Source organism: Bombus flavifrons, chromosome 9, assembly GCF_040668555.2.
Source record: "Bombus flavifrons isolate JBK064 chromosome 9, iyBomFlav1_principal, whole genome shotgun sequence".
Taxonomy (NCBI): domain Eukaryota; kingdom Metazoa; phylum Arthropoda; class Insecta; order Hymenoptera; family Apidae; genus Bombus; species Bombus flavifrons.
The window spans coordinates 702,874-721,868 of record NC_138450.1 but is presented as its reverse complement, the minus strand read 5'-3'; the positions used below and the strand labels follow the sequence as shown (position 1 = coordinate 721,868).

General features: G+C 37.2%; 1 protein-coding gene across 14 annotated transcripts in view; it reads left to right on the top strand.

Moving 5' to 3' along the window:
* LOC138183380 (CUGBP Elav-like family member 2) overlaps positions 1-18,995 on the top strand; it is a 351,437-nt gene that overhangs the window by 254,648 nt on the left and 77,794 nt on the right. For all 14 annotated transcript variants that reach the window (XM_069120223.1, XM_069120225.1, XM_069120226.1 and 11 more), the window contains one exon: positions 5,356-5,438. In XM_069120223.1, coding sequence (XP_068976324.1) covers positions 5,356-5,438 — 83 coding nt within the window. The remainder of the gene's footprint in view (positions 1-5,355; positions 5,439-18,995) is intronic.

The following is an 18,995-nucleotide window of genomic DNA, read 5'->3' as shown; positions in this document are numbered from 1 at the left end:
CGATAAGTTTCTTTCGTTTTATAAGGAAATAATGGATGCACGATATTTTCCGTTTTATATTCTTTTATCGAATTACGTATGATCCATTTTGTTCTATCAAAATAAAGATCACAACGTTCTACAGATTAGGTTTCATGTTTGCATAAAGATGAGTCGTTGTGAAAGACGTGTCTGTAAAAGAAAGACACTTTCCGGACAACCTAATACATAGGGTTATACATAATATTTCTGCGTAATTTTGTCTCGCGTGAATAAATTTAATTCAATCGACGATGATCAACGCTACTATGATGTAAGATAAGAATCAACAACTAGTTATCCATTATGACAAAAAAGTTATATTTCAAAAATTTATAATGACTGCAACGCGTTGTAATAATTGTAAAAGGGAATAGGTCTCGTAAACGTATTTATTATATTGTTGCATGCTAATTAAAAGAAACATTAACAATGTTCCGCAAATGAAATTCAATAAACTGAAAAATATAAATAATAAGAACATCTGTGGTTATTTCGTTATTTCTATAAAATAACTTGGGGCTATCATTTCATACATAGTAAGCACACACGTAACGGCGTTTTAAAGAGAGTGTTCCAATTAGTATGTCGATGTTGAATTACTCGTGGTTTAAAAATAATTACTGGATTCGTTGAAATATCTCTTTAATTAGGAATATCGTAAAGATGTGTCACAGAATATTCTGCAATATATATATATATATATATATATATATATATATATATATATATATATATATGTACCCGTATATCAAAACAACGATACAAAGTGGGCCATCTTGAAATATATGTGCAATAATAAGAAAATAGGTTCAAGTCGAATCGAAATACTGAAATATTGTAAACACGATGAGACATAATCATATTAAAATCTTCAAGAAAGAAAGAAAGAAGAAGTGTGTGTGTGTGTTTCTGTGTGTGTATACGTATTATATCCTATGTGTAAATTTTTCTACATAATTATATCGTAATTTACTCATCCAAATTATCTCAATACTGTTATTGTATTTTCTCTATAATATTATTCTATAATAAGCCAATGCTTTCGTACTTCTGTAAACATATTTTGTCTCGATATCTATGAACATTCCAACAATTAAATAACCAACAATATCAACAATTGCACTCATCGTTATTGACGCAATTGTACAATATCAGATAGTCAGCAATTACTTTAATAATCGTTATTACCGTGTCATTAATGAGTTTATGGTGCCAAATTGATTTCAACGTGGAGAATAGTTTATTTGAATTTACCGTAAATTCGCTTTGCTCGTTGTGGCAGGGTTCTCGCATAATTGCGTCGCTTTCTTCGTTCAATGACCGGTTAATTTCGAATTTCTAGCTGGAGAGTTCACGTAATTACGACTCGACACGATCGTCCCACATAGATTATAATTCGGGGGCTACATGCGGAAATGCATGAATATCGTACGCAGGAGATTAATAAATTACGCATTAACTGTTCATTTCAATCTAGATGTTGCACAGACCATGTGTTCGGTACTTGCATGATCGTTTAACGTTTCCTGCGTTTTTGTTAATGAATATTCGTATTATATCCAATTCATTCCACTCACAAAGAGTTCGATGAATACGTTTATTGCGTTGATATAAGTTGTTTTCGAAATACCAAATACGGTAAAATGCTAATTATCCGACTAAGCCAAATCACAGTACAATCTTCTCCGGTAATAATACATCAATCTTCAAATTAAACAACAAGATACGTATATGCGATGTGAATGGAAAGTTAGCGCATTCACGAATTAAATCACGTCGATTTATCTTCTTCGTAGGTACAAGGCGTAATATCCAAGTTAATGTCTTAATATGGTAGATCTGACTATATGTATATGTCTACCACTAACACTCCTTTCTTTCAAATTCAATAAACGATTACGTACTTGTTATATTTTCTCATGCTATTTCGTAATAGTAATTTTTTCTTCGACTAAAACCTTAAACTTCGTTATTACGATCCGTGGTGAAAAGTAGAACAAAATTACGAAGGAAAAAGATGCCAAAAATTCCCGGACGAATTTGTAACTGTCTATGAGGTAACACGAGCCACCTACTACTAGGCAAACCTGGAAATAAATCAGAGTTACCCTGACCGCCACCCTTCACGTTTCGGTTTACGCTGGTTTTCACCCTAACACTCTCGACTGCTCGCACGACAGTTCACCGCGATTCGTCAATGCTCAAAGCACTGCTCGCCTACCATTCGTCAATGTAATACCGCGCAGTCAATAAACCATAGGCGTCGTGGATTTTATTCAAACAGCTACAATGCTTTGATTACATTTATGACGCGCCTATTGAAATTTACGATCGTACGCGTTGAATGAGAACCCTCATTTCGATGAAAACTCTATGGATGTTGATCCATCGAGAGAATGCGTTTGGTGCATCGTAATATTCGTTGGGAAAGGGGAAATCGTATTGTGTTGTGCAGTTGTTGAATCTTTTAATTTTATTTTCGGGGTAAAAGTTGTGAATTTCAGTTTAAAATTTGATAATATCGATTGTTGTATCAAATGTGTAATAATATCATTTATAAGTACATGATATTTAAACAACTTTTATTGGATAAACTACGATGATTTAGCGCAATAATAAAATAATTTAGTATAAAAATACAGGAATTTAGTATCGGTACCACTATCGTAGTTGGCCATATCTCATTGAAGAAAGGAAAAACCGATGAGATGGCAGCGCTAGTCAATATATAGTACATAGTAGAACGAAGAAAAGGGGGTTGGTGTTGGCATCTCGACGAATGGGGTCATTTGTAGACACGAGTATTACAGGCTGGCCGTCGAGCAACTAGACGCGGCGAGGGGGTAGTTTGCACGATGTGATTTAAAGGTCTATCGAGCGATGATGCCTCAAGATTAGTTACCCGCCGGAACATAATTTCCCGACTCCCGCTGAGTCCTCCTGTCGTAATTTACCGAAACTCACCGTTGACATATCAGGAATATCTAACGTTGTTTTGCTTCTTGGCCAATAGGAGAAGGTTAGGTGAAAAATGTCCTTCTTACAGATGTTTCTTGAGTATTACCGGCATTTTGTCCGAATGGATCTTCCTGTTCACAGTGTCCGACTATCCAATAACTGATCGATGTAACATTTTTGGTATGAGACTATTTCAGAACTGTTAACGTATATGATAACTGTTAATGATGATATTTTTAATATCATCGAATATAGACAAAATTTTATTCCTATCAATCATATACGAACATCGTTTGTATCTTTTTTTTGTTCTTTTTCTGAAATTAATGTTATCGGTAAAAGATGACCTCGAGACATCTTTTGTAAGCGAAGTTCGATTCTATTAAAACGGCTGTCTGGTGAATTAGATGTTATCGAGGAATATCGAGTTACTCATTTTCTTGGCTGTGAGCTGTTACCGCCCGCACGAAGTTGCGGCGAAACCACGAAACGAAAATTACATAGAAACGAAATTTTAGTTCAACGCATCTTGAGCTACAGGCATCGTATTACGCATTTTTCAATTACGCGTCGCCGTGATATCGGATAACTGCTTGGATACAGTATCGAATACCTCGTTACAAATCAACCCCTCTTTCACGGCATCATCCTTCCAAGAGTTCCAGATTTCAGGTATTCTTTTGCAAAACTTTATATCTTGTGCATCGTGACAGTGCCATTTTGAACGAATTTTGTATAAACTGAATTTTGATAATACGATGTTGGAATCACGAGACTAATGAGACAAGAGATGATGAGTACTCGTACAAAAATAAGTACTAATGCATATAAAATTTTCCTATTGACATTTGGACCAAAAGATTGCGGGCGTCGATACATTATTATTTCATAAACCTTTGATCTCCTTTCTATAATATCCTATAGAAATTAATGTGTAAATATATAGCTACTGATTGTAAGTCATACAAGGAGTTCTTGCAATTCGAAGTTATTGAACAAATATAGGATGATAGGTTGGATTACTGAAGTTCATGAACCAACAAGCTTAAGAACTCACAGCCGCATGTTAAAAGCAAACATTATTGTTACGTAGATTATACGATCTTCCATCATACGCTAAATTCTCTATGATTACTTCCTTACACGAGAGCGTTAAGCGCGATATTTTTATGAGATCTAACCGGTCAAGGTGTCGATCACTAACAGAACAGTTTATCACAGTTGCAGCTTCAATTATTTGCAACAAACTGACTCTTTCACAAAAATATCTACTTTTGACAAGAGTACAAGATTTTTTCATTATGAACGTAACTTAGATTTTACGATATACATTTATTTTTATAGAAGGTTACATGATAAATTATTTTTATGATAAAAAATTTGAATTAATTAGAAATTTGTAATCCTACGGACACTTTGTACGGTATAACAATTACTGATATTGTGAATCCCAATTTTGATTCCAGCCATAATAAATCGGAAACGCAATAGCTATCTATACTCGCATCATGAAACCTCAAATGTCCTGCTTCATTAACATCGTCCACAAAATATCGTTCCAAAACTCCAAACACCATGGACTTCCTAAATACTGCCAGAAACTGACCAATTTATCCAGCTTTTTCCCTCCCTAGTAAAGTAGAATCAATTTAACCCGGGCCATTATATAACCTAAGGTTCCATCTGGAATTCGAAAGTTCCCAGAACGACCGTGCAGCCATAGAGTTTCTCAGGCTGAATCTATAGCCATAAACTTTCTCAAGCTGCGTTTGTTTGCGTGCAATGAAACGGCCGACAACTACCTGTATGCAGCTATTTTATTTCGTAAACTAAAAGGGGGGTAGGTAGGGTCTCGACTAAATCCAGTCTCCTGGATTTTCGACTCGAAGGGATGAGGTACCAAGTCGCTAGTAATGGAGAGAGGGGTGGGGAACCGGTAGTAATACAACGGTGTATCGAACTTTTGGCAACTGGAAACTATCGACCAATCCGTTTCTGCCTCGGTTGGTGTCCAGCTGTGGCGACGAAGGAAAAGCCTTGATGAGCTTCTTCGAAGTGACCAACTTGCTCCACTGTTTTCTATATACAAGTCATTCCTATCGCGATATTAAGTACTTGGATTTCAGTGTCTTCTATTGTTCTACTCGAAGGACGACATGCCGAAGAAGACGTTCTTAACTCTTGACAAACGTTATACGTTCATAAACATCGTCAAAATTAGATTACGGATGTTCAAAGATATTCATATTTTTATAAAATATTGATATATGAATATTTTATAAAATATTGATAGTTGAATTTTAACTTTTGAGAGAGGTGGCCAAAAAAAGAAGTACAATTTACATTTTTCTTCATTGTGTGCATTTTTCGTTGCAGGATGTTGCTTCGTAACATTTTATACGAGAAAGGCCGCTTTGGACGCCCAGAATGCTTTGCACAACGTAAAAACCTTCAGCGGGGTAAGTTAGACAATTTCTTCTCGTGTACGAATGAATTTTCTATTCTTTTAATAAATGTTCCAAATATTGTATATTCTAGGCAGAGAAAATATTCTTTAAATAAAATATTCTCGAAATATTCTGCAAATATTCTCCAAATGTGTGTCTTATATTTTAGCAAACGATAGGAAAGGTAGAATTATCAGATGGTTCCGAAATTTCTGATAATCTGAGTTCCGATATCATCGAAATGCGCGAAAATATTGGCATATGTCGAATTCGCATCAATCAACGCGTACATTCGTACTCAAGCGAATAATGAACGCTTACCTAGATAATTATCCGAGTACCGGTGATTCGCATAATCGAGATATTGACCGAATAATGAATATTAATAGGATTGATCGTTCAAATAAATTACTCAAATCTGTATAACCAGTCGATCAATCCTTTGACTAATCGTCGATCGCTGGGAGTGAAATATCTAGCTGGAATTGAATGGATTCTCGTTGTGTCTGTATTGATCGATTCGTTTACAGTAACCTTGTAATTTATTTCGTTGTTTGGGATAAAATTAATTTCGAATTGATATCGAATTGATAAAGCATATCGGTTCTTCCGATAAAACTTTATCGGTATATTTCACGAATAGCAAAAGAAAGAAGGGGATAATATTTTCGTCTTTAAGATGGCGCGATTTTAAAGTGTACATACAAAGCAACAATTACAATACACGCGACTTAAAATTGTTACCAGAATTCGATTCGAGTTTTTGTTCGACTTTTTCGTTATTCTTGAATTACTCTAAAGAACCTTCAGTTAAGGGTACGATTAATCATTCGTTGAACGTAAATGTCACACATTCTCGCGACACTCGCGATAGTTTTCGCCACTCGATCGTAACGAAGAATTTAACATCCGTAAAGATATATTATTTCGCGGCGATTTGCACACTGTCGATTGTAGCGACGCGACCGATGGTATCGTCGAAAGTGCAGCCGTACGATAATTACGGTTTCCCCACGAACTTTCGATGCAATTACGAGACGTCATTACGAGCATTTAACCCACCGATCCCTCCTGCGTCTCGTCTACTCTGTACCTGCGCGCATTTATGCTTGAATTTACGAGAATAATTATCATCGATCGAGACACGGACGCTCTGTTCCTCTGGCTCGTGCCAAGGAGCTAAACAAAGAACGAATGAATTTCGGAGGGATATTGATCAGTGAATTTGATAATTAAATACGCTCTGTGGTAAGAGATTTTGAGTAAACGTTCGATGGCAAATGTGTTTAGATGTGGAGTTTGAACTAGGCGAATTTGGAATTGAATTATTGATTTCCTCGGTGATTTCGAGGAATTTTTTATTTAATTTTAGAATTAGAAATGTATATTTTTTAAGAAAAACTTGTCGTATTTCAACTTGTACATTTTGCATTATTAATATCCAAGATTTTTTGCTTGATAATGGAAGATTATTAGAGTTAAAGTAGCAAAAATCGATTGACTCTTTTTTTTTTTTTTTATCATACTATGACATTAGCACAGAAAAATCCATTTACGCGTCATCGATAGCTTTTACTTTGTTTGGAAACGATTCGTATCTGCATAATTCGACAACAGATTGTTGAAAATGGACGCGTTGATCTGTCGAGAAAGGAATACGGGGCAAGCACAAGCCGACGAAGTTTTCTTGATCGTCGTATGGCGGCGACACTATCCTGCTAGCAAGCAGGCTTAAACCACGTATATTTATCGTCATACAAATTACACCGTAGCGGATTTTACGGCCACGCGTCGTACGGATTGCTCGACTGGCATATTGGAGACGAACGACACGTGCGGTTTCCCTCCGCCGATTCTCTGGCCCCATACTGCATCTGCAACTTGGTCAAATTAGGCTTCGTAAATTGAATACGCCACGCAATCGACTGCCTGTCCGGAACGATATATCATGGTGGCGTGGTACCGCGATTTGTAAGGGGGGTTGCGTAGTTATAGACGTGTACAATGCTATTGTACTTTGCGTTTAAGTAATTGTTTAGGCACTATGATTCGGCTAATTGCCTCAGCACTATGGTTTAGCTTTAGGATATAGGATAAAGGAAAGGGAGAGGAAATTAATTGCTGGTGACAGCAATGGGGTTTAACGTAATTTGACGTACCTACGTAGATAATCGTTGATGTTCAACTGTAACGTGACGTTGGAAGAAACAATGGTATAAAATAATAAAACTAGAATTTATTTATTTAAGAATTTATTTAAGAATAAAGTCAAGTTCACGTCGATTATGTCTCGTATTATTTTTCAATGTGAGAATCGTGCTTTATAAACATTTATACTTTAATTTCCTATTGCATATATCACGTATATTAATATCTTAATTTTTGTTCATTTAGTTAGGTTGTAATTAGCGTGACGTAATTAATCGAAACAATAACTGTTAGCTCGAGCTGTAAATTAGATTGCGTTTAATTTGTCGTCAATGAACAATATCGTACTTAGTAAATATAGCGAACTTGATCAACAAATCGTTATTGCGTTGCAATAATCTACGCTAATTATAGTTACTATCACCGTACATTAATTGGATATTCAACAACAAATTACCAGCTAAATAGAAATTCTTAAATAATTTGTCGATAACAAACGCTTTAAGAAAGATAAAAGAAATTATTAACGATTAAATAATAACTAATAACAAACTAATTGATACTCGCATAATTAGAAAGATAAATCACAATGTATAAAATAATAACAAAGCATCGCATTACTTCTAAGTTATAAAACCTGCGCAATGTTTCCATAATATCTAATATAACCGAAAAATCAATACGCTTCCTCCACGAAGATCATATAAATTGTACTCTCGATATAAACCATCAAAAGCAACGAGCATGACGCCGCGTCGGCAGATGACAATAATTTAAAAGAGAATTTGCGTCACGAGCAATTGAACGTATGAAAGTCTAATGTTGCTGAAATTGCACGCGTTAAATGTAAATAATAAAGGGCGTGCAACGCTTTAAACGACGTACGCGCGCCATACTCACTGTTCGTATGTTCGCAGCAGACGCGTAATAAGAAATTTCGCGGTAATTGACTCGCAAACGCCTGAAAAGAAACTTCTTTTGACTTATTACGTCGTCTGGAGGTTATTCAAGAGCTTCATAATACGACGCGAACGAAGAAATTCATTTTCTCCTAAACGAACCTGATTATTCGACCTGGAAATAGACAGAGACTCGCTGACTCTCGCGAGGAAAAAGAGGATCGTACAAGTAAAAATATCTCTATCCCGACATCTTGAAAAATTCTAGACCTCGCAACATTGAGCAACGGACGCGACGAACACGAAATTGCAGCCTGCGGAATATAATTGAGGCCACTCGTGACTCGTTCTCCGTACCTCCCATTAGCATTTTTATCTTATTACCGTGTTAAAGACCAGATTACAATTACTTTGTCGTAACAGTTGTGTTTTTTTCTTAAACGACATTTTTGTTTTTATTTTTCTACAATTTATTCTATATAACGACCGATAAACGATTATTTGTTTTTATACGGTGGACTCAAATTTCGTAGGTTTATATCAATTTATTCCTTAATTAATCTTCAATATCTTCCACGACTAGTTTCACCAAAGTCAAAAACTAAGAAACATCGTCATTCAGCCATCTTTCTCCTCTTAAGATTACTTGCAGATAAACTACAAAAGAATCTCTGAGAGAAATTTAAACATAGCATAAACCTCTCCAGGAAACGAAGTCTCTTGATTCATCAATTCACCGCAACGAACGTGAAATTTTTACAACTCGCTACAATTCAGTATCACGATAGAAAGTATCGCACGAAGGAGTATGTAACCAGATCAGACGGACGAAAGGATGCCCGTCCTACCCCAATTGAATCTCAGAGCTACAGACTAACAACGAGAGAATAGAGGGAGCACGATGTCGTGGAAGAAGGTCGCGTGCCGTAAAAAAAGGCAGCCGAAATCCTTGCCACGGCGACAGGAGTGACTCTACGAGGTTAATTAAGGGAGTTAAACAGTCGGAAGTCGAGGTTCTGCTCTCATCAGTTTGTACCGACGGGGGATGGAATCCGATCGGGAGTGAAGCAGGGACTTGTGGAGAAAAGAAATCTCCTCGAGGTACGCGAGCACACGATCCTAACGAACGAAACCGCAGAGTAACGAAGGAAGAGAATGAAAGAGGATAAAGAAGGAAGAAACCAAGAGGTATATAGAGTTGCAGCGGAATGGTAGAGAAACGGAGAAGGTCGACTAAAAAGAAAGAGGGAGCGAGAGAGGGAGAGAGAGAGAGAGTTAAAACACTCTGGAGAAGGAAAGCGCATAGGAGAAAAACGAAAGAAAGAAAAGAGTAAATTGCAGAACGACGTTTTCACGATGAAAAGGGTTGACTGAGTAGAAGTGGGTGGCTGAAAGGAGCAGGCCTCGAAAACGGAAAGGAAGAAACGGGCTAGGAGCTAGAAGAGAATGAACAGTATATAACCGACGTGTAGAAGAAGATAGAGGGCGAAATAAGAGGGGGGGAGTGGAAGAAGAAAGACGATGAAAGAATGAAAGGAGCGAGTGAGAAAAATACAGAGGGGTTGAAAAGGGCCTGTAGTAGGGTAGAATAAGAAACAGAGGAAGGGGCGAAGTAGGGGCGGCTTGTGCATTTGAAGGAGTTTAGCTTTTCTCGTATCAGATTTCGTTTCCACGAGTGGCGTCGAGTCGAGAGGTCTGTGTTGGCTCGGAGAAATGAGTCGAGTGCTCCGGGGAACCCTCGTTACCCCCAGTTCTTCCGCTCCTCTCGACCTCCGTGACTCTGCGAAACCACTCACCCCCTCACGTACCACGACCCCATCACCCCCGTACTCCACTAGATGCTGGAGAGTAGATTTATTTCACGGGAAAAGCGACTAGGAGGCTTTGATTCGGCGCGAATGTGCAAAGAAGCACGTTAATAAAAGCGATAGCTGCTCTCCTACTCACTTCGACTTGTCGATACGTTTGCCAGACCGAGGTAAACGAATCGGGGAGAAACGTTCCAGATCGTATTGTATTCTTTGATTATACAAGATTTTTTGGGGACTTTCGGGGTTTTCCTTTGGTGGGAAAATTGAGCTAGATCATACTTTGGCGCGGAGCAATTTTACGTTAAGGAAAAGGGCAAATTAAAGGAGGGAGCGGTATAACAGAATTGTCGCTATAGTAGGGGATATTCCCGAGGATTTTTCTGGGTGTTTTCACACTCTCGTCGAATCGAATGAAATCGTTTTGCAATTCGTGTAACTCTCTTGTTCCTATAACAGTCCTTTTCTTGATAAAAACTCTATTTTTTACGATCGATCTTTCCCTTCCTTTCCTTCGAAAATTAAACATCAGCACAGATTCATCTCAACGATACAAACATTTTCCAGCTTTCTTCTTTCTTTTTAGCCACTCTGCCACACTCTCCCGCTCTCTAATTTACAGTACATTTAAACCATCGCTCGTCATACCGCGCCTCGCAATCTATCCAATCTTCTCCGAAAATTCAAACTTTCCTGTTTCGTGCGAATTCCACGCGAATTGGAAATTACGAGAACAATCAAAAACACCGGGAAAAAGAAATAAACAAGCAAAGAATAAAAAAGAAAATGAATAACCTGGCCGTACCGAACGACGAGTTCAAGCTCGATCGGAGTTCGCACGAGGGAAGAAATGAATTTGGCACGTGGCCACGAAATTGTTGGAAAACCGTGGCTCGTTTATAAACGCGTTCAACGTGGCGACAATGCATAACATTATTAAAGCATGACAGGGCAACAGAAATTCGAGGTAACAGCTAAGGGGGGGACGGCGCGAAACGAGAAACGAAACCATTGTATGACGAGGCACGGTCGAGCAAATGTAGAGAAACGTATGGCTGCGACACAAAGCGGCGCAGAAATCGAACACTCTACCTCAGAGGCTGGCATACGGCCGTTCTGCCGTTCGACCAATATCACTTCCTTCTATCGATCATCTGTAAACACGCGGAGCTATCGATTTCAAACGTGACCATCCCACTTCTACGCTTCCTCTCCTGTAATGGTCAGATATATGTACCACAAAGCTTGAACGTCGATGGATAGTTTATGAGGGATTCGAGAGTTTTATTTGCCGTGTGGGGATACGACAAACGCGATTTTTTGCTGCACTGAATATTTTCCGATTTCAACTTGGATATATATGTTTTTCATTCTTTATGATCATGGAGGTTTTTATAGAGGATTATAGGTTTTCATTTTTATGGACAAAATAGGAAATAATAATCGTTACGATTTATTTTCATTTTTTTTTGTTTTTTCTTTTCTTTTTATTGCGTTTCTCAGTAACGATTCGTACCATTCTATGAATTATATAGTCATTTAGTAGAGATTTCTTCGCTTATAAAATCTCTCGAAAAATTGACTTTTTGATGAATTAGTATTCTCGTCTTTCTACCCCCGTTCGAAAGCGGTGCTAACTTTTACGCGAAATTTATTTGACGCTTAGAAGCGGGATTGCGTAAATCGAAGTTAAAAAAATTGTTGTCAAAGGAATTTTAGATTTGAGTAAATTCGAAGTAAGATTGCATGAATATTATCTTTTGCATGACTCGAAAAAAAACGAGTAAATTATTATTTATTAACGATTTCCTGTCATTGTATCGAATGATGCAACATTTTCAGTAGTGTATGTCTATCATTATCGGAGAAGATCTAATATGAACGTATTTCCATATTCCAAACAACAAGAAAGAAGAGAAAACAAAGAATGAACAGAACTTACTTCAAAAGTAAACATAGAAATACAAAAGAAAGCAAAGAAATAAAAGTGAGATGTTTTCTATTGGATTTCTATTTTGATCGTCGTCAAAGGATAACGAAGATACCCAAGTATTTAGGTTGACGTCGTTATCCGTTAACAACGAACAGATTATCGACGTCTACAAGCTATCTAAAAAATTGTAATATCCGTTCAGGAAAGAGAAAAAGAATTCATAATGCCCTACTTGATAATGCGCACGATTAAACCTAACCCCTTCGATTCAGCACGCAGATAAAGTCAGCGCGTGCACGTCGTGCGTGTAGCTGCGATAACGCGATGAGTCACAGCGCGATACTTCACAGGAATAATGAAAATCGATGCACTTTCTGTGTAATAATCGACACCTGAACTTGTGCTACTATCTATTTGTTTCTTATCACTTACTATATAGATTTAAAGTTCGGTAAAGGGTGGATTTAAAGACGATGAAAAATTATGTAATAGTATTATTATTACACTTAGATGTTTATATAAATTCATATTTGTTATGAATCAATAGTTCTATTGATAATGCGAAAGGCGTATTTGCATACACACACACACACACACACACACACACACACACACACACACACACACACACACACACACACACACACACACACGTTCGATTCTGCAAATATCGTGAAAACTTATTTTCGAAAAATAAATACGATGACTGATAGAAACTTCCATATAAAGAAAACTGGCCAGCAGGCAGAGAAGCGCGCAGGAAAACTTGAATAGGTTTCTCTATAATCGAATGACAGATACGTAGCAATTTCAAACTCGCTAAGTCGTTTCCTCGTAATAGTTGCGGTTATAAAAGTTATTTGATCGAAAAGGAAATGTGCACTGGTTTGATTTATAGATTTCTATGAACGCAGATTTAGATACAATCTTTTTCTAAGTGCGAACATTTTTTTCAGAGAATAGTCTCCAACAATCGCTGCCTTCTAAACCTACACGAATCAAAAACTGCCACTGAACACCGGACAGCCCTCGTTAAATGAAAGTAAAAAATCACTTCCCCAAACGCATCTTACACTATTTAATATCGATGAATGAAGATTCGAGGTCATTATACCTCAGATCAGTATTGCAACTTTCTTCTGTTCGTTCACTATATAATATTCATCTTCGACCGTTCGACCGTTTGTCCGCTGTTACCACTTTTTTCTAAATATAAAGTATAAAAGTCGTATAATATAGGTTGTTCCGTCGAATGCCTCCGGTACGGAAGCAGAGTAATCTTCGTTGTTTCGCCGCGTTTTGTTTCGTTCAATGGCGAAGCGAGCCACGGCCGAATGGGATTCGCGCGAATAAAATTAACGAGCCAGCCGTTCTTTTACCCTTACGCTTTATTGTCTTCCTCAACTTCTACCTCCTTGCCCTCCCAACCCTACCGCCTTGTTCATTCCAGCCTTTGCCCACGGTATAGATCGGAAGAGACGATGAAAATCTTAGACTTCTGGAAAAGACGCGGGACTGAGAGTTTGTTGTTGAACGAGAATGTTAAATTCAAAAAACTTGTTGGGAAAATAATCGAGACCTTTACCTTCTTTTAGTTTTCATTTGATCGGATTTTGTTGCAAAAAGTTGTATGAAGATTTTTAATACTTATTTTAGTATCTCCGTTAGAGTTTTGGATACGGTGGATACGGGATTACACATATCGCATCTAAATTAATTCGTAATAACCTATTTATTCATAATTCTGTGCAAGAAAATAAATGGAGGAAAAACCAAAGAAACAATTAAGAGCAGCGCAAAGATACAATGAGCCAGGGGTTAAAATGTTATGACCTCGGTGATTCGTTAGCGTTCGTATCAACGATACATCCTTCTCGGAGGAGGGGGGATATCCTGTTAAACGAAAGGGTGAGATCAGATTTCCCGAGAACAGCCGGTAATTAATCATTCTGCCGCTAATTTTGAGATCCCCTAATGACGTAACAAATAATAATTTACTTAAAGTAAAGCCAGTGAATTTCCATCCGTTAGTAAAAGCTTTTAAGATGAAAAATTCTTGTCATATATGATAATATACAAACGTTATACCAACGTACATTCATAATGAAACTGAATGAAAACCGTCAAGAAGGTAACCGTCAATTAAGAACGAAATCTGAGAAGAAGATGCGAATGTATCTACCACGTGCCTAAAGAGTTGCCAAGTGTTCGAATTTTTATCGACTACTAGGTGTGGGACTAATTGTCATTTATTTAGAAACATTTCACGTGTATATGTCTAACTTTCGTTTGATTCAAAATCGTGCGAAGCAAATGGTCAAGTTCAGGTTCGTTTGCCATTCGTGGCATACGAATCTATCTATCTATATCGTAATAATATATTCTGCCGAGTCACATTTTGTCATTTAGCAATGTAACTAGTACGTATAACGATTTCGCGAAAATTTTATTCTGAAATGTTACTCAAAAATGTCATTTTGTAAATATACCATTTTATGACCCGATACATACCGGATATGGTAGATTCTACGAAAACGTACGTTTTTATAAAAAGAGTTGAAGATTTTATAGAAAAAGTATGTTTCAGTAGTTTGATATTCATCGTTATTCTTGACGTTTTGATATTTGAAACGGTCCTCGTCTTTCATTCCCCGCCTTGATCGGACGTACAAGTGAATGAAAAGGCACGTAACAAAGTGTATGGATTTTTACGAATTCAATGTCCTGTCATTGAACGGAATTTCGACGAAATCAATAGCGACTCATGATTGCTTGCACGAGTTCCTTCGTGCAAAAGGGAATTTGATTTTTAATTGAAGAAGTAGCTTTTCGTGCGATGAAATTTTGGACGCCCGCCTTTTCACTTTATTCGATTCATATTATCTTTTATATCAGATCGAAAAGTTTGCTTTTTGACAGAAATTTTAACTGCGCGAAATGTACAAAATTTGGTCTCGGAGTTTATTTATGTATATACATGTTATGTAAGTAAAAGATATTTAAGTCGGACAATAATTTATCGAAAGAGAGACATACGTACATGTTACTCTTACAGTAATTTTCGTCAAATATCGAATAATTCTGCTTTTAAAAAGCTATATACATAAAATATTTCACTACTTCAAAAGTACTTATTAAGCTTATAACGCTTCGATAAGTTCGATTATTTGCACTTCATATATGTATATTTGAAAAACAGCTGTCACATTGGATGTTTGTCATCGATATTAATGAAAATGTTTGATAAGTGATTGATGAAAACCATACTCTGTTTGCTTTATCAATCGTATTTTAAATTGAACAGACAGACTAATTTACCGAAAATGGGTAGTTTGAAGAAGACAAAGATAAATACGACTAAGATAATAGCAAATATTTGTAATTTTGAAATAATTCCATTTATAAGGAAACAAATGTTGATTATAGAAGGTTAAACAACAAAAGGAAAGGAAGGAATAAAAAGAGACATATTTAACAAATCCCTCGTACAAATCCGTGCTAAAGCAACGGAACCCTCGAATCCTGTAATGAACAGCTCGGAACATGGCTCATTCGCAAAGGAAAACCAACGAGTTGTATTTAATCGCGAACGCACGTTGCGACAAGTGTTATCTAAATCATTACTTGCTCGTATTATTCGGGTCGTCTCCTCTTGCTCTCTTTCCCGTTCTCTCTGTTTATCTATTTCGTACGTTGTGGTGGCGTTGTTGCGCGCGACCACGTAAGAGCAACGACACTCGTTCACCTTTCGAGGCAGCTAGGGGACCATCTTAAGCACGGCTGTACTTTGAAGCTTGGAGCCGAAAATAAATCACGGTTCATCGTAGTTGGCGATGTGGATCATTCTGCTTGTTCCTAGGCTTCTACCCTGTTGTCTTGGTTTTTTTTCGTACGCCAGTGAGAAAGGGAAACAGGGATATAGCGGTTGGAGGAGGTGTGCAAGTACGCGGACACGGGATGTCTGACCCACATTTCCGTTTTAAATAACGCCAGCTCGTTTGTTCTTCGGACAGGGCTCGCCTACGTGATACTACGTATAGTTGGTTCAACGACGTACCGAAATCTTCCAAATCGTTCGATTAAACAACTACAAATGTTTGGATCGTCGAACCGATAACTTGAAAGATGCTTCTAACGCGACGGTAAAAAAAGAAGCTCATTTTCGAAGATTTTTAAACAATTAACTATTGCTATCTTATTTTAATATGCAAAGGAATCCCTCAAATTTTCTATCCTCCGTTGCCGAACACCCTGTATTTTATCGAACGATATTTTACGATATCTCGCCCAACTATAATAGCAAACTTAATACAGGAAAAGGAGAAAATATGAATGAGACTAACTGGCAATCATATTTATATCGTATATAATAGATAAAACGATTTAGATCGATGTAGATAAAATTGACTTCGTAGAACATCTTTATGAAAAATCGAAAAGAAAGTAAATCTTACAGCTGTCTGGCATTGTGATTGGAGAGAACTACTCGAACTTTCACATGGGCATAAATCTAGGGTATTTCAAACAAACTCCAGTTCGAAACTTTTCTCAGTGACTTAAGGACATTTGTACGTGAAAATCTTTCAAAGAATCGAATTTTTCTTTTCGATATGTTTATACTCTGTACTCTGCTTCGTACACGATGAGATATGTGTTTAAACTTTTTGCGCTGTATACTTATGTTTATATCTTTCACGTACATGATATCGCGTGGAGATCAAAAATGTTCTTTTATTCGTTCTTAATTTCCGCCGTACACTCTATATATTTAATCTTAACCCTTTTTCCAATTCTAATTTATCAACGTTTGAGAATTTAAAAAATTATTTTCAATCAACTAACCAAATTTAAATAAAACTGAAGCGTTGCGTCGCTAAACAAGAATTTTAACACATTTAACTACACTTTAGCATAAAAGTGTATTATGTCTCGTGTCCTGCATACTTCAAATCTTATTTGCATAGAAAATACTAACTCTGGGAGTATGATAGCGGTCTGCTTTGAGTACGTGTATATTAAAAACGTGTGGCAAAAATCCCAGGCTCTCCTAACTTAAATATTTTTTATAAAACGCGTGCCTTTTTCTAAATTGTACATGCAGATTAACCTCTTTTTCAGAGTCATCTAAATATGAATATGCCCAAAAAGACCACCGATATTAAATTTAACGTTTAATATTATATGTGTTCTGAACATTTTTTAACACTTATGAATTTTTCATTAATGCATAACATCGCGGTCTAGCGATGATTAAACGAATAAAATGTATGAAATTTGGATACACGTGTATTTCGAAACCACAGAACTCGACAGAGGTTTAATAACAACCTAACCTATTTTCACGTCCTTTCAGCCAAACAATTGAAAGTATATAATTAAGAATTATGAGGATGCGAACAAAGTGCATTTACCGTAATGCTGTATATATAGTCTAATAAAGGACGAAGAATGTACGTAGATAGAGAGGAAACCCTAAATGCATAGTATGATCTTTCTTAACGTCAAGAAACTTCCCTCACGTCCTTTCACCCGCCATTACGGTACGCGGTGCACTAACAAAAAATAATGATTGTCGTTACCGCGGCTGGATAATGACTGTAGATGTAGAGACGCGGGGTTGAAAACGTGATCAACGAAACGGCGAGATCAGCAGTTTTGAGGAGAGAACCTTCCCATTTAAGTAAGGACGCTCTTCATTTCTCAGCCGCCATTGTGTGCCCGAACGGTCGCCTGATTTTTCTTTCGTGCATAATGTTTATCGTAAATGTTTGATAAATTGGATAATACTGGTGGGCAACGATTTATAATATAACGATTTATATTAGACCATGATTGGAATTTTATTATTCGATATTGTGAATATTTAGGAAACTTTACTCATTTGTCTAGTGTAAGAATGCTGACTATAAATAACGACGACGATGAATAAGAACAAAAACTGTACACTCAAGTTTGCCAGTTTTCACGCGTTCTTACGAATCACTTGCCGGATATTACGAAAACTACGAACGTTGCATCGAAGTTTCGATCGTCGCCCGATAGAAGAAACAAGGAAAAGCAGCAACTGCAAGCAGAAGAGGTATTCGATTTGCTAGTCTTGATTATTGCGGCTGCAGGAGGCCGCAACCGGCAGCGATGGCCGCGGATTAAATTGCGTTCCATTTCTCACTAACTTTTTCAATTTGTCGCGACCTGGCCAACTAATTACCGAGTAAAATGACTTTTCCAGTCGCACGCCGCGCCGTCGTCGTCGTCGTCGTCGTCGTGAACAACGAGTGACGGCCTGCTATTCTTGCCATATGCTTTGCTGTTCTAAAGACTTTCGTAGTACGTGACGAGACTTATCGCGGAAAATAAAAAGAGAAATAAAAACTTCTTTCCGAAGTTTGTTCGATTTGATCCAACTTACGACTATAGCGACTACTGGAAGTCTCATCGATCATATGTCCGAGATCCTCGTAAAATGTCGTGTTTGCCTAAATAGCAATCCAATTTTCATTTCGGAGACTGAAATTCCTGAAATACGGGTTACTAGCCGAGGGATCCTTTCACAACAAAGCGTTCATACTTTACTTCCACGTCCCCGAATTGCTCTGGTCTGCAGGAGATCTCTTTTCATAAACTGAAGAGGGCAACGCCATTAACTCCACGTTCTTCGTCCGGCAATCTGAAAGCATGACGAAGACAGTGGAATTTCTCGGATAAATTTTTTCCCGCGAAAAAACATTTACCAACAAAGAACTGAATGAAAGACCTGACAAGAACACCGAATAGGAGGGAA